Source organism: Lepus europaeus, chromosome 11, assembly GCF_033115175.1.
Source record: "Lepus europaeus isolate LE1 chromosome 11, mLepTim1.pri, whole genome shotgun sequence".
NCBI classification, from domain to species: domain Eukaryota; kingdom Metazoa; phylum Chordata; class Mammalia; order Lagomorpha; family Leporidae; genus Lepus; species Lepus europaeus.
The window spans coordinates 23,397,500-23,425,295 of NC_084837.1; the positions used below are offsets into that span (position 1 = coordinate 23,397,500).

Below are 27,796 nucleotides of genomic sequence, written 5' to 3' on the forward strand. Positions count from 1 at the left end.
CCCCCCCGCCCTCGCCGCGCCAGCCAATCGCAGCCCACGCTCGCCCTCGGCCCGCCCCCCGCCGCCGCCAGGTGTCAGCGCGCCGCCGTCTCGCCCCGCCCCCTCGGGAGAGCGCAGGCGCAGGGGGCGGGGCGCCGGCAGGACTCCCCACGCCGGGAGGAGGCTGGGCTGCGGCGGGAGGGCGGCGATCGGGGAGGTCCTGGGTCCCGGGCGGGTGCAGACACCCTGCCCGCCGGGACTGGCGTCCGGAGTTTCTCCCTTCTCGGAGTCCGGTGCAGTCGGTGGCGAGGTGCGAACCCGCATACAAGAGGTCAGTTTAAAGTCATGTTATGCTAGCCAGAAAATGGAATAGCCGTCACCTTGAGGCACGTTACTGAAATGGTGACTTTCTAAGAACACTTGGAAGCGGAGCCCATGGCTCCCTCAGTCCCTACTCTACTCCCGTCTGCCCACATTTCAACACGTTAATAAACTGCCTGGCTGTCGGTACTTGTGGAAACGGAGTGCGAGGTGTAAGCTCTCCCTTGGCCGGGAGACACTCTCCTACTTTGTTTTCAAACAGACGAGGAAACCCAAGCTTCTAAGTGAAGAACCCACGTTTAAAGATTTGTCCGCTAGAACGATTCTTTAAAACCTACTGCCGACACGGGAGTACAAAGACAAAATGAACACAAAGCAAGTGACAATAAAGGACAATATGGATATTTGATTAAAACCCCCGCCCATACACTTTTTATTTTTTTCTCATATGTATGCAATAGACTGCCAACACACATAGAATTGTTCCGGAGTTTATTCGAGGGCTCCATGTTCTCTATCACTATAAATATCTTCCACCTTCAAAAATTATAAAAGGTTCTGTACTAGCTGTTAATTTGAAGAACGACTGTATAGTTAACCAGGTCATATATTGTTCATTCTGGTGTTTATGAAGCTGGAGTGTCTTTTTTTTTTTTTTAATAGCGCCTTTATAGTTATATAATCTCAAGGGATTCCCAGTGACTCCTTTATGTAATTTGTGTTGCCACATAGGGGAAACAATTGTGAATAAGTAACAGAACTTTTGTCTTAAGCATTTTTGACGGGGCTGGCCTTGTGGCCTAGCAGGTTTAGCCACCACCTGTAATGTTGGCATCCCATATGGGCACTGGTTGGTGTCCTGGCTGTTCCACATCTAATTCAGTTCCCTATTAATGGCCTGGAAAAATCAGTAGAAGATGGCCCAGGTGCTTGGGCTCCTGCCATCCATGTGGGAGACCCGTATGCAGCGCCTGGCTTGGGCCTGGTTCTGCCCAGCTGCTGTGAGCATCTGGTAATAAACCAGCGGATGGAAGATTCTCTCTCTCTTTCTGCCTTTAAAATAAATCTTAAAAAAAAAATAAAAACAACTTTCTGACACCAGCATCCCCATCATTTGACACACTGTTATCCATAGATACCTACTGAGGTCATTGGTGAGTTTGGGAAATTATTAATCCTGTGAAATTACAATATATGCAAATTATAATCATGTATGTAGATGAGAATTTTTCCAAGCAGGAAGGGAGTCCAGACCTTAACATTCTCAAAAGAAATTATTTCACATAAACCAAGAATGCCAAGTCATATTTATTAGCAAATATTACCTTTAATCATAATTTTTAGAAAGTTATGTATATGCAGGTACTTTTTCAGTTAACTATCAAATAGCCTAATCAAAGTCCGTGAAGAATAGGCAGCCACTTTCTGGGAGGAGGAATATATAGAGACACACTCACACATCTATGTTATATATAACAGATGATCTTATGAACACCAAGTGTGGGGAATATTTTACAGTAAAATTCAAAAACCTACCTAAATACAACTTCATCTGAGTGATCAAATAAATACTTTATTTACTAATGAACTTCAAGGACCATAGCAAATGTCCTCCTTAGAAAAAGATAAGAATATATTTAGGGGAACTGAATCAAACATATTTTATTCAACTTTTAGGATGAGGAAAACAAATGATATAAAATAAGTCATAAGAAATGCTCTCTTGTACTACTCCCAGACCATTTTCAACATTTTACAAAATGTTCACACAGCAAATATGAAAAGCTTCAACACATTCTTCTTTTGTAATTTCTGCTGCAATAAACGCAGCATTAACAACATAGATTTCTCCTGTACCAATCTTAAAAGTGGAGTCACTGAATTATCTACTAATTTATGCTACTCATACATATTTTATTCATACTTTTAATGAGATCGTTGCCAATACACACATTATTTTCCTTAACTTTATTTTTACATTAAGCCAATGTCTGTCATGCAGCCATCAAAAACCTTACAGTAAATTACACAGGTTTGTAGTCCAGTTTAGACTCTAGCTTCTTAGAATCAGCCACTTTTCTGACTGCTTTCATGAAGTCTTCCTGTACTACAAAATCATGATCAGCTCGAATTGCAAACATACCTGTGGAGAATAAGACAGCATGATTGCTATATGTCACATGTGAAATCAGTTCAGTGTAAGAAAACTAAACAAGGTAATTCTAGAGAGTAAATGTGAAGGAGCCTAGATTTATTATTTTTGATCCAGTATTTCTAAATGTTTAAAAACTACTCTCTTGGGAGCCAAGTTGTAGCCCAGTGGGTTAGGCCACTGCCTCCAACAACAGCATTAGCCCTGTGCTAATGTGCCTGGGAAAGCAGAAGGTGGCCAAGTGCTTGGGCCCCTGCACCCATGTGGGAGACCTGGATAAAGCTCCTGGCTCCTGGCTTTGGATTGGCCCAACCGTGGCTCTTGATCTTTGGGGAGTGAACCAGCAGAATGAAAGGTGTCTGTCTCTTGCTCTCTCTGTAACTGCCTTTCAAATCAATAAAATAAATCTTAAAAAAACAAAAAACTCTATCTTAGTTCAGTTAATTTCCACAGATATGGCAAACAGCACTTTCAAAATCAAAAGCAGCTAATTATCTGAACATTTAAAATCTTGCTCACATCTTGTATTCAACGGTATCTCACAATCTTGTATTATACGATAACTCCTAAAAACAAGCAAAAGAAACCTTCCCAAATTTTCAACAACAAACATACACATTTTAAGCTGTTAAACTCTAGGGGCCGGCGCTGTGGCGCAGCAGGATAACACCCTGGCCAAAAGCGCTGGCATCCCATATGGGCGCTGGTTCTAGTCCCGGCTGCTCCTCTTCCAATCTAGCTCTCTGCTGTGGCCTGGGATAGTAGTAGAAGATGGCCCAAGTCCTTGGGCCTCTGAACCCATGTGGGAGACCCGGGAGAAGCTCCTGGCTCCTGGCTTCGGATTGGCTCAGCTCCAGCCGTTGCAGCCATCTGGGGAGTGAACCAGCAAATCGAAGACCCCTCTCTATGTCTCTACCTCTCTCTCTAACTCTGTCTTTCAAATAAATAAAATAAATCTGTAAAAAAAAAAAAAAAAAAAAGAAAGAAACTAAAGGCAGTGCTTCTCTGGAAGGAGGAAACACAAAAGAAAACATTTCCAGTAGTTGGGCAGCCCTTTTCCTTTTTCCTACTAATAACTAAAAGTTTAGAGAATAGGAGATTATAGAAAACCAACAATGGCTTTAACAAAAATCAGAGCCATATTCATGTATTAAAATTTATCTTATTTATATACAAACTGATACTTTTCTATGACTCATATTCAAGAATTACAACTGTTTTTGAAGTTTTTGACAAGTTACTTGTCAAATAGTACTTGACAAATAAGTAAAATCTTTCAACACTAGTTTTCTGATGGATATGGGCCCTAGAATTTGAGAAAAAAAAAATCTTTTCAAAAATTTATTAGTTTGAGAGGCAGAGAGAGATCTTCCATCTGCTGGTTCACTTCCCAAATGCCCACACAGCCAGGGGTGGACTGGACCAAGCCAAAGTCAAGAGCCAGGAACTCTATTGGGATTTCCCACATAGGCAGGAGAGCCGAAGTTTGTAGGCCTTCATATGCTGCCTTCCCAGGCACATGAACAGGAAGCTGAGTGGGAAGTGCAGCTGCCAGGTACTGACTAGCACTCTGATATGGGATGCCAGTGGCCCAAGCAGTGGCCCAACCTCGGGGCCACAAAGCCAGCCCCTTTGAGATGACTTGGATTTCATGATCTTAAGTAAAGCTGTTAAAGTATCACTATCCATTAATTAAATGAATCCTACTAATATTTCCATTGAGGATCTTCTTGTATTGAATTTTCACTTCTATAAAATGTGGGAGTTAGAGTAATTTCAAAGGTTGCTTTCTTTTTTTTTTTTTTTTTTTTTTTACATATTTATTTTATTTATTTGAAAGACAGAGTTACAGAGAGAGGTAGAAACAGAGAGAGGTCTTCCATCCACTAGTTCATTCCCCAGATGGCTGCAATGGCCAGAGCTGAGCTGATCCAAAGTCAGGAGCCAGGAGCCTCCTCTGGGTCTCCCACATGGGTTCAGGGGCCCATGGACTTGGGCCATGTTCTACTGCTTTCCCAGGCCACAGCAAAGAGCTGGATTGGAAGAGGAGCTGCTGGGATTAGAACCCATGCCCATATGGGATGCTGGCACTTCAGGCCACTGAGCCACAGTGCCAGTCCAATCCCCCTCCCCCCCCCACCCTTTTTTAAAGCTTTTATTTTCATTTATTTGAAAAGCAAAAACAGAGATATTTTCTACCCACTGGTTCACTACCCAGATGGCTGCAAGGGCCAGGGCTAGAATAGGCAGAAGGCAGGAGCCTGGAATTCCATTCAGGTCTCCCAAGTGGGTGTCAGGGGCCTAAGCACCTGGGTCATCATCTGTTGCACTCCCAGGCACATTAGCAGGAACCTAGATCAGAAGTGGAGCACCCACTTGAACCAGCAAGTAATGGGATGCTGGTTATCACAGGTGTTAGATTAACTTGCTGCATCACAACACTGGTACCCCTATCTTTCCTTTCTAAATTTCTACATAAGGAGTCTTAGAAATAATCTATATCATCCTGGAAATCTGGTGAATAAAACAGCTGATTTTTTAAAAAATAGTCTAAAACCTGTTTAGAAGGCTACAACTAAATTAGGCAAGTTATATATATAAACTCTATGCACTGTATATTGAGTATACATTTAAAAGAATTATACTCTAATCCAAAAATGATTATAATGTCAGGACTGGAATGAAAATGTCAATTATAATCAAATTCAAGTATATTTTAACAAAAAGGTATGTTATCAAAAAAGACTTCAAGTCCAATAAAAAGAAAACAGAACTGAAACTTTAATTTGTCTCCAGGTATAAATGTCCCAGGTAAAAAGCTAAAATTGTAGTTCACAAAGTCACAGACAGCTCTTTACTGGGAATAATTTAAGATAAACTTTAAAAAACGTGGGAAAAAAAAAGCATGTCATAATTTGATGACATCAATCTGTAAGATCACACCACTGCTTTTGTTTGGACTGTAGTTTCACCAAAGCAACCTTCTGAGAATAATTTGGTCTGGTTCAGATTCTGGGAAGAAACTGTCATAAACTACTACAAGTATTTCAAGTTTACCCTTTACTCTTTTGGTTTACTGATAAGTCTCTGCAAACATGATTTACTCTAATCTGTATACAGTTTCTAGACCTGCAGATCTTTGATCCAGATAGTGAGTCACACAATACCTCTAAAGGTAACACCTACTGAAAAGCCATGCCCAGACAATTTCTTTAATCACTGTGGAATTTACAAGTAGCATTAAAATAAGGTTAAACATCATGGAAAAATAAAAGGCCATTACAGATCCAAATACTTCAGAAAATAGTTAAGACACAAGCTATGAAGTCATTAACTAAAAGGTACTATGGAAATTCACTTTTTTAAAATTTGGAGATTTTATCCAGAAGACAAATGATAAATGACTGTAGGTGACGTGTTAAAGCCATCTGGAACCATAAATAAAAATTATATCACACAATCCACAGAAATGTACTACTACGTTTTACACAAATTGCATAGTCACAGAATTCATAAATCAATCTTTGAAAGCTTATTGTTCACAGACCAGGAAGGGAGAATCCGCATAGCAGCTACCCACGGCACTGGTTCATTCTAATTGCAGCCAGAGATGTCACTGACTACTCTTCCCACATTTAGGGGGCACTGTTCTATCACTTACTCAGCTTTACACATTTGCCCCTAAGGCAACCAGAAATGTAACACCTGAAGGGGGGAAGTGGTGGTAAATAATGTTCCAGTCTCCCCTCTTTCAGCTGGGTAATCCTGGAAGGCATTCTGCGTGTTTCTCTGAGATCTCTAAATCAAGCTGTCTTACCTACAGCAACTGACTCCATGCTGTACCCTTCTTCCCACTTCATCTGCCCTGCTCTCTCTTCCTGAAATCACCTCACCCTTCCTCTCCCTTCAAAGCAAAAACAGAAATCATGTATCCATATCCTTGCAAGGCCCAGGTTCTGCTTCTGGATACACTCAGTTTCAGCCAATTTTTAAAAATCACAACCAGTAGTAGAAGTAGCCTGTAAACCCTTACCTGCTTCAGTGCAAACATTTCTCAGGTCTGCTCCATTAAAGCCATCTGAAAGCTTCACGATTGCTTCATAATCTGTTTAATAAAAAATAGTAGAATGTAGCTTCCCTGACCCCCCCAAAAAAAATCAGACCTTTTCTTCATTTATGCCCACATGGAAAATTTAAAGAGCTTACTCTGAAATTGATCAAGCTAAAAGTCTGTCAAGTAAATCTTCTTTAATCATAATACCATATATCTCTGGAACCTTAACATCAAGACATACAGGCATCATCAAGATCCAAACGCACCTCAACCTGTTTTTACAGTGCAAACAGCTATACACATGTGAATGTGCATCAAGCTATGACTCAATAAAACCCTCACCGAATCTTCTTTAAAGAAACCTGTAACATTCAAAACCAAATGTAACAATGGAATTTGCTTCAGTTACACTAGCCAAATATGAAAGGTCTTAGTTATCAGACATAACTTCATCACGTGGAGCCCAACAGCAGGTGGCTGGTTTTTATGTAAGCTTCAAGTGGGGAAGTAAAAGATTCATGAAAATCGAAGTTAAGTGACCTCTCCACTCATCCACATGATAAACATGAAATGAAGAGCTATCAGTTTGGGGTAGCCGTTGTGCATTTGAAATGGAATACGAGGAGAAATAAGAAAGCCTAGGCGACTACAATGTGGATTTACTCTGAAGGTCAATGCAGGGTATGTCGAGCTCTACTTGAATTAACACAGATAGTCATGAATCAGGTTCAAGTTCACTGTAAACTTCCTATGAGCAGGGATTTCTAAGGCTGACACAGTCTCTGGCACCTAATAACAGCCCAGTAATTTATGGAAGAAACCTATAAAGTGACCTCCTTTGTTCAATCTTTCCAGTTGAAAACTCTCTCACAGAAGCAATGAGATAATGAGAGGTGCAAATCAACTATTTGTAATTATTTTGGGCCATTAACTTCTAAAGCGTTTTGTTTTTAACTGCCTTGAAATTATACTAAATTCCTCTACTTCATTGGACACCAAATTTTTTATGTAAAGACTAAGACAGTAAATATTTTATGTGTTTCAGGCCATATGGTCTCTGCTATTGTAGTGGAAAACAGCCAGAGAGAAAACATGAATGAATGGGCATGACTATGTTACAACGGAACATTATTTACAAAAACAGAAGGCAAACAGCATGTGGCTCATAAGCTCTGCTTGGCTGGCCTCCGCCCTCGTCCAGCCTCAAGTTTAACAGGTAACCATTTTCTACATTTTCCTGTCTTCAAATCTCAATTATACTTTCCCATCTTCATTCTGAGCTTGGATTCTATTTCATTGAAAAAGAAATGCATTCAGAAGAAAACTGGGGCCGGTGCTGTGGCATAGCGGGTAAAGCTGCCACCTGCAGTGCCGGTTCGAGTCCCAGTTGCTCTACTTCCCATCCAGCTCTCTGCTGTCATCTGGGAAAGCAGTACAAGACGGTCCAACTCCTTGGGCTCCTGCACACACGTGGGAGACCTGGAGGAAGCTCCTGGCTTCTGATCTGCGCAGCTCCAGCCAATTGCAGCCAACTGGGGAGTAAATCAGCTGATGGTAAACCTCTCCTTCTCTCTCTGTGTAACTGACTTTCAAATAAAATTAATAAATCTTAAAAAAAAAAAAAAAAAAAAAGAGGGAATCTGAGCAGGGAAAAATGCATAGGTTTCATTACAAGACACCACAGAAGAAAATGTCTACCATCACTGACCAACTGTAGTCATGAGCCTGTATATTTTCTGCCAACCTCCCTTCAAGGCAAGTGCATCATCAATTTCTTTCTCCCAGATCAGCATTTAAAAAAAAAAACTGCAGGGGCCGGTGCTGTGGCACAGCAGGTTAAAGCCCTGGCCTGAAGCGCCAGCATCCCATATGGACGCCAGTTCTAGTCCTGGCTGCTCCATTTCCAATCCTGCTCTCTGCTACGGTCTGGGAAGGCAGTAGAAGATGGCCCAAGTCCTGGAGCCCCTGCACCCACGTGGGAGACCCAGAAGAATCTCCTGGCTGCTGGTTTCAGGTTGGCGCAGCTCCGGCCATTGCAGGCAATTGGGAAGTGAACCATCAGATGGAAGACCTCTCTCTGTCTCTGCCTCTCCTCTTTCTGTGTAACTCTAACTTTCAAAAAAAAAAAATCTTAAAAAAAAAAAAAAAGGCCTGCAAATTCTCTTGTGTCCATTTCCTTCCAGGAATAGCCCCATTTCTTTTCTGTGCCCTTTGAGGAAGAACTCCTTAAAAGAAACATCTAGGAGCTAGCACTGTGGTGTAGTGGGCTTAAGTCTCCACTTGTAGTGCCGGCATCCCATATAGTGCTGTTTTGAGTTCCGGCTGCTCCCCTTTCAATCCAGCTCTCTACTATGGTCTGGGAAAGCAGTAGAAAATGGCCAAGTCCTTGAGCCCCCTCATCCATGTGGGAGACTCTGAAGAAGCTTCTGGCTCCTGGCTTTGGATTGGCTCAGAAATGGCTGCTGTGGCCGTTTGGGGAGTGAACCAGCGAATGAAAGACCGCTCTCTCTCTCTCCCTCTGTCTGTAACTCTACCTCTTAAATCAATCAATCAATCAAGAAAAAGAAAAGTCTAAATCCAATGTCTCTTCTTTCGACTTCTCTGAAATCCATTCAAGTAGGATTTCAACCTCACCACTCCAAACAATTATTTCTGACAAGGTTACCAACGATCACCATGGGGTAAAACCCAACGGTCTATCCTCGGAGTTCTATCTGTCCTATTGTCAGCATTGTACAGGGGAACAGTCCTTTCCTAAGACACCCATTCAGGGCTGGCATCATGGTGCAATGTGTTAAGCCGCCACTTGTGACACTGCCATTCCCTATAGGAGTGCTGGACCCGGTTCCAGCTGCTCCGCTTCTCATCCAGCTCCTTGCTGATGCACCTGGCAAGCAAAGGATGATGACTACGGCAGTTCAGTTCCCCATGCACCTGGGAGACCTGGAGAGAGCACTTGGCTTTTGGCTTTGCCTGGGGGAGCCCTGGCTGTTGTGACCATTTTGGGAGTGAACTAGAGGATTTCTCTGTCTGTCCTTTTTTGTCACTCTTTCAAATAAAATATTTAGAAAAATAAACACTTCCTTCATTTTTCTTCTCAGGTACCATCAGTTCCTGCTTTATTCATACCTCTGCCATTGTGTCTTCAGACTCTTGCTATTTCTTCATCTCAACTTCTTTTTCTCTTTTCTGTTTTTCTTTTTTTTTTTTATAAGATTTATTTATTTATTTGAAAGTCAGAGTTACACAGAGAGGAGAGAGAGAGAAAGAGAGGGAGAGAGAGAGGTCTTCCATCCGATGGTTCACTCCAATAGGCTGCAATGGCCAGAGCTGCGCCGATAGAAAGCCAGGAGCCAGGAGCTTCTTTTGGGTCTCCCACATGAGTGCAGGGGCCCAAGGACTTGGGACATCTTCTACTGCTTTCCCAGGCCATAGCAGAGAGCGGGATCAGAAATGGAGCAGCCGGGTCTCAAACTGGCGCCCATATGGGATTCCGGTGCTTCAAGCCAGCCCCCATCTCAACTTCTTAATGTTAGAATTATTTAAGTTCAGCCTTTTGACTTCTTCTCTATGTCTGTTCACCCCCTTGGAAATCTCATCTCATCAAAAGACTTTACAAACCACGTTTATGCCAGTATTTTCCACATTTCCCCAGCACAGACTGTCCCAATGAACTACAGACACATACAGAATTAATACACATAGTTTATCAAACAATACACAGAACTAAATCCCTATTCCCTCCTTAGAATCTAATCTTTCCAGTCTTCTCAATCTTAATTGATGGCAGCTGCATCTTTCTAGCTGGACAAAAACCTAAATCTTCCCTGTACCTGTCTTTAGCTCACGCCCTACATCCAGTTCATTAGCAAGTCCTGTCAACTTTACTTTCAAAATATATCCAGAATCTCATCATTTTAAAAAATGTCAATTACACTACAAAAAAGCTGGTGTGTGTGGGGGGGGAGGCTTTGCTACCACCTTTGATAAAGCCACATCATCTCATAGAGAACTGGAGTCACCTAAGTTTTGTTAATGCTTTTAAAAGGGCAGAAACTTCATCTGACTGTGGTGTTCGGAGGTGGGGGGGCCTTCAGGAAGGGATTAGATCTATGGCTATCAGAGATTAGTCAGCCAGCAGAGAATCCTGGTGGCTTTATAAGGAGGACAGGATTGGGGCCAGCACTGTGGCATAGCAGGTAAAGCCGCTGCCTGCAGTGCCAACCATCTGGGGAGCGAACCAGCAGATAGAGGACCTTTATTATCTCAGGGCCAGCTCTGTGGCGCAGTAGGTTAATCCTCCGCCTGCGGCACCGGCATCCCAAATGGGTGCCGGTTCGGGTCCAAGCTGCTCCTCTTCCAACCCAGCTCTCTGCTATGACCTGGGAAAGCAGTAGAGGATGGCCCCAGTGTGTGGGCCCCTGCCCTTACATGGGAGATCGGGAGGAGGCACCTGGCTCCTGGCTTCGGATCCACAGCTCCGGTCATTGAGACCATCTGGGGAGTGAACCAATGGAGGGAAGACCTTTCTCTGTGTCTCTCCTTCTCACTGTCTGTAACTCTTCCTCTCAAATAAATAAATAAAAATCTAAAAAAAAAAAAAAAAGAAGAAGAAGAAGACCTTTATCTCTCTCTGCCTCTCTGTAACTCTGCCTTCAAATAAATTAATAAACCTTAAAAAAAAAAAAAAGACAGGATCGATCACAGAGACACACACACACTCCCACCATGTACTGCAGTGCAGGGGTTTCCTTGCCAGAGTCTGGGCCACGCTATTTGAACCTTGTACCTCCAGAACCATGAGCCAACACAAATCTCTCCTTATGAAGTCACATGCTGTAGGTATTTCGTTATAGGAACAAAAAGTTACCAACATACTAATAATTACACAAAAAGAAAAACCAACAGAAGTAACTTTTTGGACACAACTGTATAATTTTAAATAAATAAGTAAAAAATTTAGTGTAGGTAAGGGGATGAGTCAATGGGTATTAGTAATTCATTATATTCTTACCTTTTTTATGTTTCTAATTTTCTAGACTAAGAAATTAAAAACAAGGATCGGTGTTGTGGCACAGTGGGCTAACCTGTCGCCTACAATGATGGCACCCCACATGGGTACCGGTTCCAACCAGGACTGTTCTACTTCTGATCCAGCTTCCTCGTGAGGTGCCTGGGAAAGCAGCAGAGGATGGCCCAAGAAAGCCTGGGCCCTTGTACTCATGTAGGAGACCGGGACGAAGCTCTTGGCTTAGAGCTGGCCCAGTCCTAGCCATTGCGGCCATTTGGAGTGAGCCAGAAGATGGAAGATCTCTCTCTCTCTCTCTGTCTCTCCCTCTCTCTCTGTAACACTGACTTTCAAAAAAATAAATCTCTTTTAAAAAATGTTAACAAAAAGTAAGATCCTATCATTCCTCAGGTCAGAATCCTCCAAGGGCATTCACATCACTAAAGTCCCTGCAGCTGACCTCTACACAATCTGGTCACCATTACTTCTATACCCTCACCTGCTGACTGCTGTCTGTCCACTCTCCCACCGACACTGCTTCCTGAATATGCCAGGCACACAGCTGTTTCAGACTCTTGCTGCTCCACCTTGAATGAAATAATTCTCCCCGGTATCCATGTCTAATTCCTTCATTTTTTTCATGTCATTGCTTAAAAATCTTCTTGGGAAGGCCTTTCCCATGCCCTCTCCCACTGCATTTAAAAATGTACATAAAATCTCCCCTTTCTTTATTTTTCTCCACAGCACTTATCCCATTTTAGATACCACATCACCCATATTTCATCTGTGTTTCCTGAGAAGAATTTAAGTTCTCTAAAGGCAGGTATTTGTTTCCTCCATTACTATGTCCCTAACACCTACAACACTTCCTTTGCATAGTAGGTAACAAAAATGCACTGGGTTTAAAATCATCCTGTCTGCTGAATTTATAACTAGATTTGCTAGGCCATCAGCAATACCTAAAAGTATGCTGCTTAATTTACCAGATGTAAATATATATAAAAAAATGATTTCCTTACCTATTTCACCATGTTTTGTAATGGGACCTGCGTGGATTTTCAATATATCTAACCTTGCTTGTTCATTTGGTAAATCAATATCTGAAAATAAGAAATTATTTTACAATGTGTTTTGAACAAAGTGGGGATGAGATGAATATACAGAGAAACAGACACAAAAGGAAATGGATAGCAGGTAAAGAACCTTAACTCACGTATTTTTCTGTCTAATCTTCCTGGACGTAGCAAAGCAGGATCCAGTGTATCTGGTCTGTTTGTAGCCATGATCATTTTAACTCTATGCAGAGTATCAAACCCATCCATTTGATTCAGCAACTAAGAACATTACAAATGATAGAGATTTTACAAAACATTCTACCCACTACATAATAGACAGCACACATCCTCTACCAGGGTACTTCAAAGAATCTGGAAAAATGCATTTTAAAAATGAGTTTATTTTGGTTTTGAAATCTATGCTTAGTTTTTTTCATAATATGTAGTTTCCATTAACTTCTTGAGGTACCCTCATTTTGAATAATACCCTTATATAAAGGTATATATGTTCCACACTCAAAGTTCCAAGGTAGATGATTTGCTTTATTATAACCACAAACCTCTTCATAGCTATTAGGTAGATTTAGTAAACTCTGTGCCTTCCATCTAGTGAAATATTATGCAACGGAACTATGGTCAGATTTCCAACATTTATGATTTTCACAAAACTATTTTATAAAATAAAAATAAAAAGTATTGTTGCTAACAAAAAAATGTATTAATGCTTATGTGAAATGTATTATTCACATTGAGTTGACTGCACACAAAGCTTTTCCTACAGATTTGATAAAAAACTCATAAAGTATCTTTTCAAATAATTCTGGTTCACATAAAAATACTAAGACACCTTGTGCCAGTGCTGTGGCACAGCAGGTTAAAGCCCTGGTCTGAAGTGCTGGCATCCCATGTGGGCAATGGTTCTAGTCCCGGCTGCTCCTTTTCCGATCCAGCTCTCTGTTATGGCCTGGGAAAGCAAAAGATGGCCCAAGTCCTTGGGCCCCTGCCCCTATGTGGGAGACCCGGAAGAGGCTCGTGGCTCCTGGCTTCGGATTGGCACAGCTCCAGCCATTGAGGCCATCTGGGTAGTGAATCAGTGGATGGAAGACCTCTTTCTCTCTGTCTCAGTCTCTACCTCTCTCTGTAACTCTGACTTTCAAATAAATAAAATAAATCTTTTTTTTTTTTTTACAGGCAGAGTGGACAGTGAGAGAGAGAGAGACAGAGAGAAAGGTCTTCCTTTTTGCCGTTGGTTCACCCTCCAATGGCCGCTGCGGCCGGCACATCGCACTGATCCAAAGCCAGGAGCCAGGTGCTTCTGCTGGTCTCCCATGCGGGTGTAGGGCCCAAGCACTTGGGCCATCCTCCACTGCCTTCCTGGGCCATAGCAGAGAGCTGGCCTGGAAGAGGGGCAACCGGGATAGAATCCGGCGCCCCAACCGGGACTAGAACCCGGTGTGCCGGCGCCGCAAGGCGGAGGATTAGCCTGTTAAGCCACGGCGCCGGCCTAATAAAATAAATCTTAAAAAAGCACCTGGCTCTTGGCTTTGGCTTGGTGCAGCATGCTGGCTATAGCAACCATTTGGGGAGTGAACCAATGAAAGGTAGACCTTTCTCTGTCTCTCTCACTATCTAACTCTGTCAAATATAATAATAATTAAAAAAATACCAAGACACCTAACATTATTTCCTTTGATCCCTAAAATTTTCTTGAATAAGTTTTAAAAAATCTTACTGCAATTAATAAATTCTTTAAAATCTAACTAACCAGAGTGGGCACTGAGATGCAGGGAGGGATACCAACATCCCTTATTGGAGGACCTGGGATTGAGTCCTGCCTCTGTTTCTGATCCAGATTCCTGCTAATGCACCCGAGAGGCAGCAGATGGTGCCCAACTGCGTGGTTTTCTGTTGTCCACATGAATGACCCAGAGGGCGTTCTAGCTCCTTGATTCAGTCTGGACCAGCCTTAGCTGTTGCAGCCATTTGGAGAATGAACCAGCAGATGGATGCTTTGCCTATCTCTGCTACTCTGACCTTCAAATACAAACAAATAAAACTAACAAAAAACAAAATTCTAGCTTGCACAACAATATGTTTGTTAGCTGACATTCTCAGTTACATGAAATAAAACCAGTATTTGTGTTGTTTTGAAATAGTTCAATTGGAAACTTCTTACAGACTTTATAACTAACTGAAAAAATACTGTACATCTCCTGGGCAGATCAATATCACTTATGAAAAGTGATTTTCAAATGCACTCAATGAAAAAGAACTGCACTACCAACATTACTTAGTATTTGCAAAAGTGGGAATATGTTTGGGATCTTGCCATCACTTTCCCAGATGTGGAGCAGGGAAAAGTGGGGAAAAGCTCATACACACTCCTCCACAGCTTCAGTCATCACTACTATGTCAGCTGCCTTTCAGTTCAGCAATGAGGAAGGGAGGAAAGAACGACTTTTGGGCCAGAGTCAAAAATAAATATAACTCATTTATTGCCAGTCTTATAGTGCCTGTTAGTCCTAAGACATCTTAATAAAGCCCGCACAAGATCACATTCATAACACACAATTTAAACAACTAAATAGCTGACCTGCTTATAAAACATGAAATAGTTCAAATGTACGCCAAGTAGAATTCTGCAGATACTGTTGTATTTTCCCATTGCAATATGCTATGCTCAGTTCTTCATGTAATAGGCATTTCTCAATAAACCCCCTTTACCAAATATTACCTCCATTAAAGTTCTCTGAATCTCTCTGTCAGCTGACGTACCCTCAGAAAACCGACGACCACCTAAAATAGATTTGGATGTGTAAATGCATTACTTTTTTCCACAATAAACATCATCTAAGAAAACAGATGTACCAGTGTCAGCTGAAAATATTAAGATGGAGCTTGGCATCGTGGCGGAGCAGCTTAGGCTACCGCCTGCAAAGCCAGCATCCCATATGGGCACCAGGTTGAGTCCTGGCTGCTCCATTTCCAATCCAGCTCCCTGATAATGGGCCTGCTAAGCAGCAAAAGATGGCCCAAGTACATGGACCCCTGCACCCATGTGGGAGACCTGGATGAAGCTCTAGGCTCCTGACTTCAGCCTGGTCCAGCCCTGGCTGTTGCTGCCATTTTGAGTGAACCAAAGGATGGACTATCTGTCTCTCTCTCTGTGCAACTCCATCTTTCAAATGAAAAGTAGAGTTACACAGAGGCAAAGGCAGGGAGGGAGAGGGAGAGAGAGAGAGAGAGAGAGAGAGAGGTGTCTTCCATCTGCTGGTTCACTCCTCAACTGGCTTCAATAGCTGGAGCCAGGAGCTTCTTCCAGGTCTCTCACGCGAGTGCAGGGGCCCAAAGACTTAGGCCATTTTCTACTGCTTTCCCAGGCCAGAAGCAGAGAGCTGGATCAGAAGTGGAGCAGCTGGGTCTTGAATCGGCACCCATATGGGATGCCGGCACTGCAGATAGCAGCTTTACCCGCTACACCACAGCACTAGCCCCATAAATAAATCTTAAAAAAAAAAAAAAAAAAAAAACAACTTTCCTAATACTTTCAAAACAAGTTTAAATTTTGAAACACATATTCTTACCAATAGCATCTATTTCATCCATAAAAATAATGCATGGCTGATGGTCTCTGGCATAATTAAACATTTCTCTGATCAAACGAGCACTTTCACCAATGTATTTGTCTACAATAGAACTAGATACAACCTGTTTAAAGGAAAAACATTAAGGTAAATATAGGACAATTCAAGAAAAAATTCAATCTCAACTCCAAAGAATCTCTCCTTTACCTTCAAGAAGTTACAATCCAGCTGACTAGCAACGGCTCTCGCCAAAAGCGTTTTTCCTGTCCCTGGGAATGAGAAAAGAAGTCCTAGTTAATTGGAGAGTAAACAAATTTTTCAAAAGCCTTTTAAGGATGTCATCCTTTGGCTAGTCAATTTTCCCAAGTTAAAGCTAATTGCCAAACAGAATTTCCACATAAAATTCCAGAGTATTTCTACTCGATATTAAAACTTTAAATTGCATTCAAGATATCCCCTGTAATTTTTATTTTTAATTGACAAATAGTAATTGTTTACTCATGTATTTAAGGAATATTCTTATTGGATACATATATATCTAAAAGCAAAATGTGATGTTAGCTACACATATTATGGAATGACTAAATCAGGCTAATTAACATCCATCACCTCAAATACTTGTTCGTATTATTACTTTGTAGTGAGAACATTTCAAACCCACTTTTAGCAATTAAAACATACTTAATAGATTAATAACTATAGTCACCACACTGTGCAGTAAGTCACTTGAATATTCCTCCAATGTAACTGAACTTTGTATCATTTCCCCATCTGTCACTTCCTAACCATCCACCCCTCAGAAAACCTCCCTTCTACTCATGCAGCTTTTTCAGATTCTACATGTGAGACCATGTGGTATTTGTCTTCTTTGTGCCTAGCTTATTTCATTTAGCATGAAATCCTCTGGATGCATCCATGTTGTCTCAATTGACAATTTCTTTTCTAAGGCTGACTAGTGTTCTGCGGGGGGGGGGGGGGGGGGGGGCAGTGCCGCGGCTCAATAGGCTAATCCTCCACCTGCGGCGCTGGCCCTTGGGTTTTAGTTCTGGTTGGGGCGCCGGATTCTGTCCCTGTTGCTCCTCTTCCAGTCCAGCTCTCTGCTGTGGCCCGGGAGGGCAGTGGAGGATGATCCAGGTCCTTGGGCCCTGCATCCGCATGGGAGACCAGGAGGAAGCACCTGGTTCCTGGCTTCGGATCGGCGCAGCGCGCCAGGCGCAACATGCCAGCTGTAGCAGCCACTTGGGGAGTGAACCAATGGAAAAAAGAAAACCTTTCTCTCTGTCTCTCTCTCACTGTCTAACTCTGCCTGTCAAATAAATAAATAAATAATGCTGTAATGAACATGAGAGTCTAGACACTTTCTCAACATATTAATTTTTTTATATCTGTTTATTTATTTGGAATACAGAATAGCACACTCAAGGAGGGGGAGAGAAAGACAGAGAGAAAGAGAGATCTTCCATCCATTGGTTCCCTCTCCAAATGTCTGCCTACAGCCAGGGTTGGGCTGGCAGAAGCCAGGAGCCAGGAACTCCATTCTATCCAGGTCTCCCGTGTAGGTGACATGGGCTCAAGTACTTGAGCCATTATCTGCTGCTTCCCAGATGCATTAGCAAGGAGCTGGACCAAAAGTGGAGTAACTGGGACTTAAACCAGCACTCCAAGTGGGATGTGGGTATCCCGTGATGAGAATTAATCCACTGCTCCAAATGTCTGCCCTGACAACTGATTTTAATTCCTCTGGACATACACCCAGATACTGGGTCATACAGTACCTCTTTTTCTAATATTATGAGAACCTCCAATAAAAACCTCCTGTTTTCCATAAGGGCCACCCATGCCCACCAACAGTAAATAAGGGTTTCCTTTTCTCCACATCCTTGCAAACACTTGTCATCTTTCATCTTTTTTAAAATAACCACTCCAACAGGTATTAGGCCTTACAATGTTACTTAAATCTCACTGGATAAAAACATTTAAAACTATATCAAACTCTATTCACAACATGAATAATGACAGAAACTTTTATTACATTAAAACACAATGGTCAGGACCAGCATTGTGGTGTAGCAGGTACAAGCTGAGGCCTGCAACACCAGCACCCCATATGGGCGCCAATTCATGTCCTAGCTGCTCCACTTCCCATCTAGTTTCCTGCTAATGTCCTGAGAAAAGCAGTGGAAGATGGCTCAAGGGCTTGCGCCGCTGCACCCACACAGGAGACCTGGATGAAGCTCCTGGCTCCTGGCTTCAGCACAGCCCAGTGCTAGCTATTGCAGCCATTTGGGGAATGAATCAGTGGATGGAAGATCTCTCTCTCTCTCCCTCTCTCTGTAACTCTTTCAAAATAAATAAGTATTTTAAAAAATAGAATTGCTAATAACACCACCTATCTCACCAGAAAAGTCTTGAAGTGTTAACTATTAGAAAGCTGTCAAGCTCACAGTTCCACATACAAGTTTTCAAAAATTTGAATTTTTGCTGAAAGCTCAAGTTTTACCTCTTGTGAGAAAGACAATGTCAGTTGTTTTAACAGGACAAGCTCACTTTGCTCATCTGGGGAAAATGTGTGCCAGATAACAAATGACCAATGTGAATAACCAATAATTAATAACCAATTAAGTCTAAAGAACCACAGATTGCAAATTGTCCTTTCAGATAAAAATGGCATTCTATAAAAAGCAGTCTAATTCAACTGGCAACTCAAATAACTTCACAAATGTTTCTACTAAAGACAACTATCCTTTCCAACATACAGAAGTGCTTAGTATGTATTTCCCATTGCATCACATGGAGCATACAACAATAATCAAAGATTTAACAACAGTAACCATTTTTACTGCTCCACTAACCACATTTTAAAGTGAAACTCATTTTTTTATCTAGAAAAAAAACTAATTTTTACTATTTATTTGAAAGGCAGAAAGAGAGATCACCTATCCATTGGTTTGTTCCCCGAATGCCAGCAACAGCCAGGGCTGGACCAGCCTGATGAGGAGCCAGGAACTTAGTATGGGCCTCCTGCCTAAGCTGCAGGGACACAACCACCCGAGCCATCACCACTACCTCAGCAGAGTATGCGTCAGTAGGAACCTGGAATAGGAAATGGAGCCAGTTCCCAAACCCAGACTCTTCAATATGACATATGGGCAATCCAAGTATGGGCCTTAATTGCCCTGTCAAATGTCCACCCCTGGCTTATGATTTTTTTTAATACTGCCAGTACGTTCATCAAGGACATAATGACCACATGTACTCTTTCATGCCACTGACAACTGGTTCATGCTATGCTTCTGCACCATCAGCACAGATGTCAACACAGTGTTATCTGAGTATTCTGAAAGTAGTTTTGACCCTGTAGATTCCATGAGAGCATCTCGGAGATGCCCAAAGTCCGAGATGCACACCTGAGGACTACTGCACCAGAATCACGTGGCCTGTAAACATACACATGCCATAAGGTCCACTGGACAACACAAGCCTGAGGGAGCAGTGGACACAGCTCATCTCCCAGCCTGCTCTTACTCTGAACAGAGTGCAGGTTGGAACTGAATATACTAAATTCCCACCTCACTTTTTATTCCTCAATTCATTCACTTACTGGAGGAGCAAAAACAATTCGATACCAACCTGGAGGTCCATATAACAAACAGCCTTTTGGAGGTATTATTCCTACACGCTGGAATAATTCTGGGTTTGTAAGAGGTAATTCTATTACCTAAAAAAGAAGGTTTTTTTTTTCTTTAGGTTAGTAAAGATTTTAATGAAATTTCAAATACTTTAATATCAACATGGTCAAGGGTACACATCATAATCTATAAGAGATTTAAACATCCATGTTATATAAAACCATTATATTAGAAGGTTTTCTTTAGGTAGATTTAAAATACCTTAAGTTAAAAAAATTTTAAGCAATGGTTATTTTAACAAACCACACATTTGGGGTGATACACATATGTGTAAGTTCTTAAAACATATTTGAAATATATGCTGAAGATGTATTTGTTGATGTAAATTAAACCTCAATGAAAAATTACACTACATAAAAGTAGTTAAGGAAAAAGAATCTCAAAGATGTATACTAGTTTGCATTTTGTATACTAGTATACAAAATAATTATAAAATCGGGAACTGATTAAGTTACAAGAGCCACTAAGAGGAACCATATATGCAATTTTCTTCTGCTGTCACTTCGCCAAAGCAGCCATAGAAGAACAACAGGAACGGTTCTGCTCAATGTCAGACCAAGAATGATTCAAGGAACAAAACGTAGAGAATAGACAAACTGAGGATCTGACTGTCTAACTTAAATTATTTACAGCACCAGTAACCAGGGAGATGAGCTTCTGTTGAATAGCTGTGTCCATGAGGTGTGACGAGGACAAGCCAAAAGTGTGAGAAATTCATATTCTATAGGGCCGGCTCTGTGGTGTAGTAGGCTAAGCCTCCTCCTGCAGTACCAGCATCCCATATGGGCATCAGTTTGTGTTCTGGCTGCTGCTCTTTCAATCCAGCTCTCTGCTAATGGCCTGGGAAAGCGATGAAAGATGGCCCAAGTACTTGGGCCCCTGCAACCGTGTGGGAGACCCAAAAGAAGCTCTTGGTTCCTGGCTTCCCATAGGTCCAGCTCCAGCAGTCGTGGGCATTTGGGGAGCGAACCAGTTGATGGAAGAGCTCTCTCTTTCTCTCTCTCTCTCTCTCTTCCTCTCTCTATAACTCTGCCTCTGAAACAAATAAATAAATCTTAAAAAAAAAAAGAAGAAATTCATATTCTAAAGTGCAGCTCAAAGAGGACTCTGTGTGTGTGTGTGTGCATGCACGCACGCACCCATGAGATTCTGCTCCTGTGCAGGTGATCATCACAGAGACATTTGCACAGTGCCATGAAACACTTGTCCCTTTTGCCCATCTACTAAATATAAGAGAAAATAGGCTTTTATTTATACTATGCCAACACTTCTTCAAGTTTGGTCAAATAAAAATTTGGTTACATAATCACCTGGAATGCTCATGCCTCATTCCTGTGCCCCAACCACAAGAGACTTTATCAAAACCACCGAAGAGCCTAGTAATCTGTATTTTTAATATGTGTTCCAGAAAACTTAATTGCTGAAGTTTAAGAACTACAGACTTAGGGCTTAAATTAGATGAGATACAATGTTCCAACTATTCTAATTCATCCCCAAATATTTCCAGCTTACCTTAGGATAAAATCAACAGGACATTATAACCTGCTTTACAGATAACTATTAAGAAGCCATATGTTTATGTGTTGTGATACAGGCAATCCTACTTTGATTCTTCATCTAACAACTTAAAAATATTTAAGCCACTTCTACAACCAGAACTTTTCTTAAGTGGCAGCTAACCATTTTAACAAAATAAAATATTTAAGGCATAGATAACTTATTCTACCCTAAGAGTGATTAGTTAGGGGCCAGCAGTGTGGCATGGAGGGAAAGCCACTGTCTGTGACACCACATCTTATATGTGCTCCAGTTTGAGTCCCAGCTGCTGCTCCACTGCTGAAGTTCCCTGCTAATGAGAAAGCAGCAGCAGACGACCCATGTGGGAAACCCACATGAAGCTCCCTGGTCCTTGCCTCAGCCCGGTCCAGCCCTGGCCATTGAGGCCATCTAAAGAGTGAACCAGTGGATGGCAAATCTCTCTCTGTGTGTATCTCTTCCTCTTTCTCTTTAACTCTTTCAAATAAATATATAAATATTAAAAAAAAAAAAAGAAAGAAAAAAATAGTAGTTAAAATTAATGGGGTTATCACGCTTTACCCAAATGTGCTCTAAGCTAACTAACCTTTTATGATCATTAAAACCATAGATGGCAAAGGCATAACATTATACCAAATATTCTTAGCTTTTTATGTCCCTTCCCTAACTCTAGAAGAACTAAAAGATGTTTCTAACATCAAATTAACTCCAATAATTTTCACAGTTAGATATTCAAAACTATTCTCTCAGCAACAGTACTACATGTATTAATATTCAGTAACAACTACTTGGACAAAAACTAATCGTTTCTCCCTTGAGGCATCCTAAAACCTGTACTATTCATCATTAACTTTAGAGAAGAAAGCATGGAGTACCAACCTCTCTTAATTCCCGGATCTGTTCTGATAGCCCTCCGATCTCAGAGTAAGAAACATTCCCCGGGTCCTCATGAGACATGTTGTAAACCAGTGGATCCACTTCTCTTGGCAAATATCTGGAATGAAAAGGTATGCATTTTTCTTTCAAAAAATGTATTTTCTCTTAGCCTACAGAGTATAATCAAACCATCCACGCAAATATCTGATTAAATTAACTGAAAGGAACGAAGTGTCAAAATAGTGATTTCAAAGAAGTGTGTATTTTGAATAAAATTTCTCTGTGAATATAACAAGTAATTAAATAGAATCAAAGGGGTTGGTGTTGTGGTGCAATGGGTGAAGCAACTGCATAAGACATCAGCCTTCCATACAGAGTGCTGGTCTGAGTCCTGGCTGCTTGACTTTCGATTCAACTTCCTGCTAATGTGCCTGGGAAGGCAGTGGAAGACAAACAAGTACTTGTGCCTCTAATCACAATAGAGACCAGGATGGAGTTTAGGCTCCCAGTTTCAGCCTGGCCCATTCCTGGCTTTTGCTGCCATCTGGGGAGTGAACCAGTAGATAGAAGATCTCTCTTTCTCTCTCTCTCTCACTCTGCCTCTCAAATTTAAAATAAACAAAAAAACAAAAAACCCACACGCACACATCTTAAAGAAAAAAAAAAAAAAAAATAGGAAAACCTACCTCATGATAGTTAGTGTGGTCATATCCAAAGCAACTCTTGTTCCTGGCTTCAGCTTACTTTTGTCAAGCTAGTTTTATTAAAAAAAAAAAAAAAAAAGCATTATTATCCAAACACTAAAAAGAATAATCCTCAAACAAGAGTTTAAAATTGAGAAACCAAATACTCGTGTTTATCCTTCAGAGAGAACATGAAAACCAGACTGTCAATTCCATGCCAACATAAACCTTTTGTAAAAGTAATATCTGAAAAGCATTTCTATCTATCCCCTTAGAAGAATACCTTCTTAGGCAATTTCTATGTGAAATGATTGATAAAATGTCCAAGGTGCCAATGACCTTGCTTATGAAGAGGAAATGGACTTTGGAATTTTACTTTCAAAAAAGTTCACCCTTTAATATAATTGTGTTTACTGCTTTGATGTAGGCTGTATAGCACGGTGGATGACTCTGGAAACTGGTATCAAGGCATTATAGAAAATCCTTTAGCAAACATTTTAGGGGAATGATAGTGAGGCATTTTAAAGGTATATTCATTAGGCTTACTTTGCAGGGTACAGTTTTTGGGAAGAACGTATGATCAAAGGGAATTGGGAGGAAATACTATTTTGCCTCATAAACTCCCAAAACCAGCAACCATCCTTTAGGCCTTTGTTACCCATCAGACATCATGCTAAGTATATACTTATTTGGGGAGCACTGGATAGACGCTATTCAATAGATTCACTCTATAAAATGAAGGATGTTACTTTTCAAATATAGTTTCTTTTCTACTGTTTAAAAAACCAGTAGCTAAGACAGTTTCAGAACCATGAATTACTGACCACCAGACTTTATAAACAGGTACAAATGGAGGACTTAATATCAATTAAAATGAAGTAAAGACAAATACAACAGGTCTGGGCCGGCGCCGCGGCTCAGTAGGCTAATCCTCCGCCTTGCGGCGCCGGCACACCGGGTTCTAGTCCCGGTCGGGGCACCGATCCTGTCCCGGTTGCCCCTCTTCCAGGCTAGCTCTCTGCTGTGGCCAGGGAGTGCAGTGGAGGATGGCCCAGGTTCTTGGGCCCTGCACCCCATGGGAGACCAGGAGAAGCACCTGGCTCCTGCCATCGGAACAGCGCGGTGCGCTGGCCGCAGCGCGCCAGCCACGGCGGCCATTGGAGGGTGAACCAACAGCAAAAAGGAAGACCTTTCTCTCTGTCTCCCTCTACTGTCCACTCTGCCTGTCCAATAAAAAAAAAAAAATACAACAGGTCTATTGCAATCAATTGTTTTTAAAATTGCCAGTAAGTGAGGTAGCCAAAAAAAAAGGAATCAAAGGAGAGCAATATGGGGCAATTTCAACATTTTCACCTAGAGGGAATATTCTGGCATTTCTATTATTTTCTAGTTTTCCAATATCCTCTTGGGGCTGGAATTGTGGTACAGCAGCTTAAGCTTCCCACTTCCCATGTTGGAGTGCTAGTTCTGGCCCTGGCTCCTCAATTTCTGATTTAGCTTCCTGCTAATGCACCAGGGAAGGCGATGGATGATGGTACTTGGGTCCCTGCCATCCACCTTGGAGACCCAGCTGAAGTTCCCGGCTCCTGAGTTTGGGGCTGTTGAAGGCACTGGGGGTAGTGAACCAACTGTGTCACTCTGCCTTCCAAACAAACAAATAAATTTTTAAAAAAATCTTAAAAAAACAAATATTCTCTTGCCCCCACAGAGCCATGACATTTTAACTTTTGGCATAAGAGAGCCTTCAATGAGACATAAAAATCCCTTGTTAGATAAGGCATCTAACATTTTGACTTAGAAAACAACACTTACTTATGTGCTAAGAAAGACCCTAAAATCGGATCTAGTCCTGGGGTTAAATTTCAGTCCATGGTCATGCTGTATCAGTATTTTAAAACCTGAATGTAGGGGCCTGCATCGTGGTACAGTGGGTTAGAGCTCCACCTACAATGCTGGAATCCCATGTGAGTGCCAGTTTGATTCCCAGCTGCTCCACTTGCAACCCAGCTCCTTGCCAATTTGTCCAGGAAAGCCACAGATGATGGTCCAAGTGCTGGGGCCCCTGCCACCCACATGGAAGACAAGGATGCAGTTCCAGGCTCCTGGCTTTAGCCTGGCTCAGCCCTGGCCATTGCAGTCATTTAGGGAGTAAACCAGCAGATTGAAAATTTCTCTTAAAAAAAAAAAAAAAAAACCTGGACCTACAAAACATTCAGAAAAAGCTCTCCCAACAAATTCATAAGAATATTTTACCTAGGAATACTTCCTAGAGAACCAAGAACTATATAAATTGGTTTCAGATGATACTGAATGACTCTAAACCATTTGTTGGTTTTTTGATTGACTGTAAAAAGAAATTTAGAATTATTTCAATTTGATATTCTCATCTAAAAGACTTCATACAAAATTAACTTAGGCTATAGTACAGTAACATTTCTGAATGTTTAAATACGAAACAAATGCTTTTCAAAAAGAAACTAAAATAGGGGCCAGCGCTGTGACGTAGCTGGTAAAGCCGCCATCTGTAGTGCTAGCATTCCATATGGGCACAGGTTCCAGGTCCGGCTGCTCTACTTCCCATCCAGCTCTCTGCTCTGGCCTGGGAAAGCAGTAGAGGATGGCCCAAGATCTTGGGCCCCTGAATCCACATGGGAGACCTGGAGGAAGCTCCTGGCTTCAGACCAGACACACCTCCGGTCGTTGTGACTAACTAGGGAGTGAACCAGCAGATGGAGGACCTCTCTCTCTGCCTCTCCTGCTCTCTGTGTAACTCTGACTTTCAAATAAATAGATAAATATTTAAATTTTAAAAAAAGATGCTAAAATAAAATGATTTTACACTTCCAACACTCTTTGATCTTTAAGTATATAGATCCGATCGAGGTGACACGACACAGCAGAACAGTGTAAGTCACAGCTCACGGTCTGAATCGCTGCTTTCATAATAATTAGCTCCATCTAAACAAATCAGCCTTGGCAGTTACAGGTAATGCCTGGCCTGCCTCCCCCAGGAATCAAATATAGGAACTTAGAGGAAATGAACTTTTGTCAATTATAAAGCACTATTCAAACGTAAAGCATTACCTGTCTACGACAGCCCACAACGTATCTTGGTCCATTTGTAGCTTTAACAATGACTGGAAGAAGAAAATAAAAAGACAAATTCAAAAATTGAGACTAAAATCCCGTCCTCTAAGAAGACAATAGAAAGAAAATTTAGTCATTAAAATAATAAGCATTTTAAAATTTGGGGAATAGGTGTTTGTTCTTTCACTAATTAAATTAATTCACTTACATTTTTCTTCGGTTAATTGCTTAAGCACTTCACCCACAATCTAAAAAAAGAAAAAAAAAAAATTACTTTTTGCCAGCAGCCAAAAGCCAAACAAAGCAAATCCCCATCAACCCCTGCACCAGAAACTCCAGGACCTACCTGCCCGACGCTTTGTAGGGCCTTCAGATCATTTTCAGACTTTTCATACTGCTTGGTAAGTTCTTTTAATTGTTCCCTTACTGAAATTACATAATGTGGACATTTTAAATTAAACACAAACTTAGTTCAAGTCACCAAGTCCCGCTCCACTGAAGTTTACTTAACTCCGTTTCGCTTTACTAAGTTCCATATCCACTGTCAAACGATAAACGAAACAATGGGTAGGTGACAAGTCTAAAAACGAAATGTTACAGAGAAAAAGCATCGCATTTTTTCCCCTAGATCGACAACACGTATTTGTTGAAGTCCTTTTTAGGTTGCATTTGCAGCCTGACATTTTCAGAATTGCAACTGCAAATCCGAACGACAGTCGGCGGGTTGGGGATCCTCACCGCCTCTTCACCCGGCCACTCTCCGACTTTTCACCCTAAAGGAAGTCCCGCACAAACACCATATGGCCAGGGCCTCTTCCGATTCATTAAATCCCCCAGGCTCTCAGGGAGGGCCCACAGGAAAAACTCTTGAGTGCTCCGAACTAAGGGAAACTTGGATGCCCGGCACTTGCACAACGCGCCGCACTACGCGAGCCCAGACAAGAAGCGTTCTTAGCACCGCCGGGCCCCTTCTCTCCGGACCTGCGGACCCGGCGTTCGACCCCGCGATCAAGCCAACTCCCTGAGCCTCCTATCCTGCTCGGGCGTCTTCACTCAAAGCGTCGCCCCCGCTCGGGGTCCCGGGACCCCAACACCGCCCTGCTTGCAGCCCAACCCGGGCAACAGCCTCGGCCCACGTCTTCCCCGCGCCTCCTCCGGTCCTTCTCCACCTCCTCCTCGGAACCGCGGATGTTCTCTCTGCCTCCTGATCCGGACCGGGCCGCCTGCACGCCCGGACGGGTGCTGCTCCCCGGGCTCAGGGCCGGATGACAAAGCGCCTTGTCCCCGCACCGAGGCCTTCCCACCCCTGGGGCTCGGCTGCCCAGCGCGGTCGGAGGCACCCGCTTGGTCAGAGACCGCAGCGAGTCCAGGCGCGAGATTACGTGGAAAGAAAGGTGCACTCACGCTCCTTAAGACGGCCGTCGATCTCCTTGTGCTCCAGCAGCTTCTTGCGGTAGTCCTGAAGCGCCTTATCTCTAGGGTCCGCCATGATGAGAAGCCGTCGCTCATAGGGGATGCCGGGAATGGCCATGGCCGCCCGGGCGGGGGTAGGGGCGGGGCGAGGGAGGAGTGCCTGCCAGGAGGGGCGGGTTCATGGACAACCCCGCCTCTTCCGGTGGGCCCCGCCTCTCCGCTCCCCTTCTCCCACCTGTCTCGCTTCACGCTGGGCGCCGGCGTGCACCGAAGGCGGCCTCCAGCCACAGCGTCCCCTGCAGGCCGTGCTGGGTAAAGCAGGGTGCGGATCTGAAGAGGCCCGGGTATTAAGTCACTGA

The 27,796-nt window shown here is 42.4% G+C and overlaps 1 protein-coding gene across 1 annotated transcript; it reads right to left on the bottom strand.

The window, feature by feature from the left end:
• Positions 1 to 1,589: 1,589 nt before the first annotated feature.
• PSMC6 (proteasome 26S subunit, ATPase 6) lies at positions 1,590 to 27,566 on the bottom strand. The gene is made up of 14 exons (XM_062205126.1): positions 27,429 to 27,566; positions 26,371 to 26,450; positions 26,233 to 26,272; positions 26,022 to 26,074; positions 22,941 to 23,008; positions 22,258 to 22,372; positions 19,784 to 19,871; positions 16,361 to 16,422; positions 16,154 to 16,277; positions 15,304 to 15,365; positions 12,728 to 12,848; positions 12,534 to 12,614; positions 6,486 to 6,557; positions 1,590 to 2,443 (listed from the first exon to the last, which is right to left on the bottom strand). Exons 1-14 carry the CDS (start codon positions 27,553 to 27,555, stop codon positions 2,325 to 2,327), a joined length of 1,212 nt encoding a protein of 403 aa, XP_062061110.1. The 5' UTR covers positions 27,556 to 27,566; the 3' UTR covers positions 1,590 to 2,324.
• Between the last annotated feature and the right edge of the window lie 230 nt (positions 27,567 to 27,796).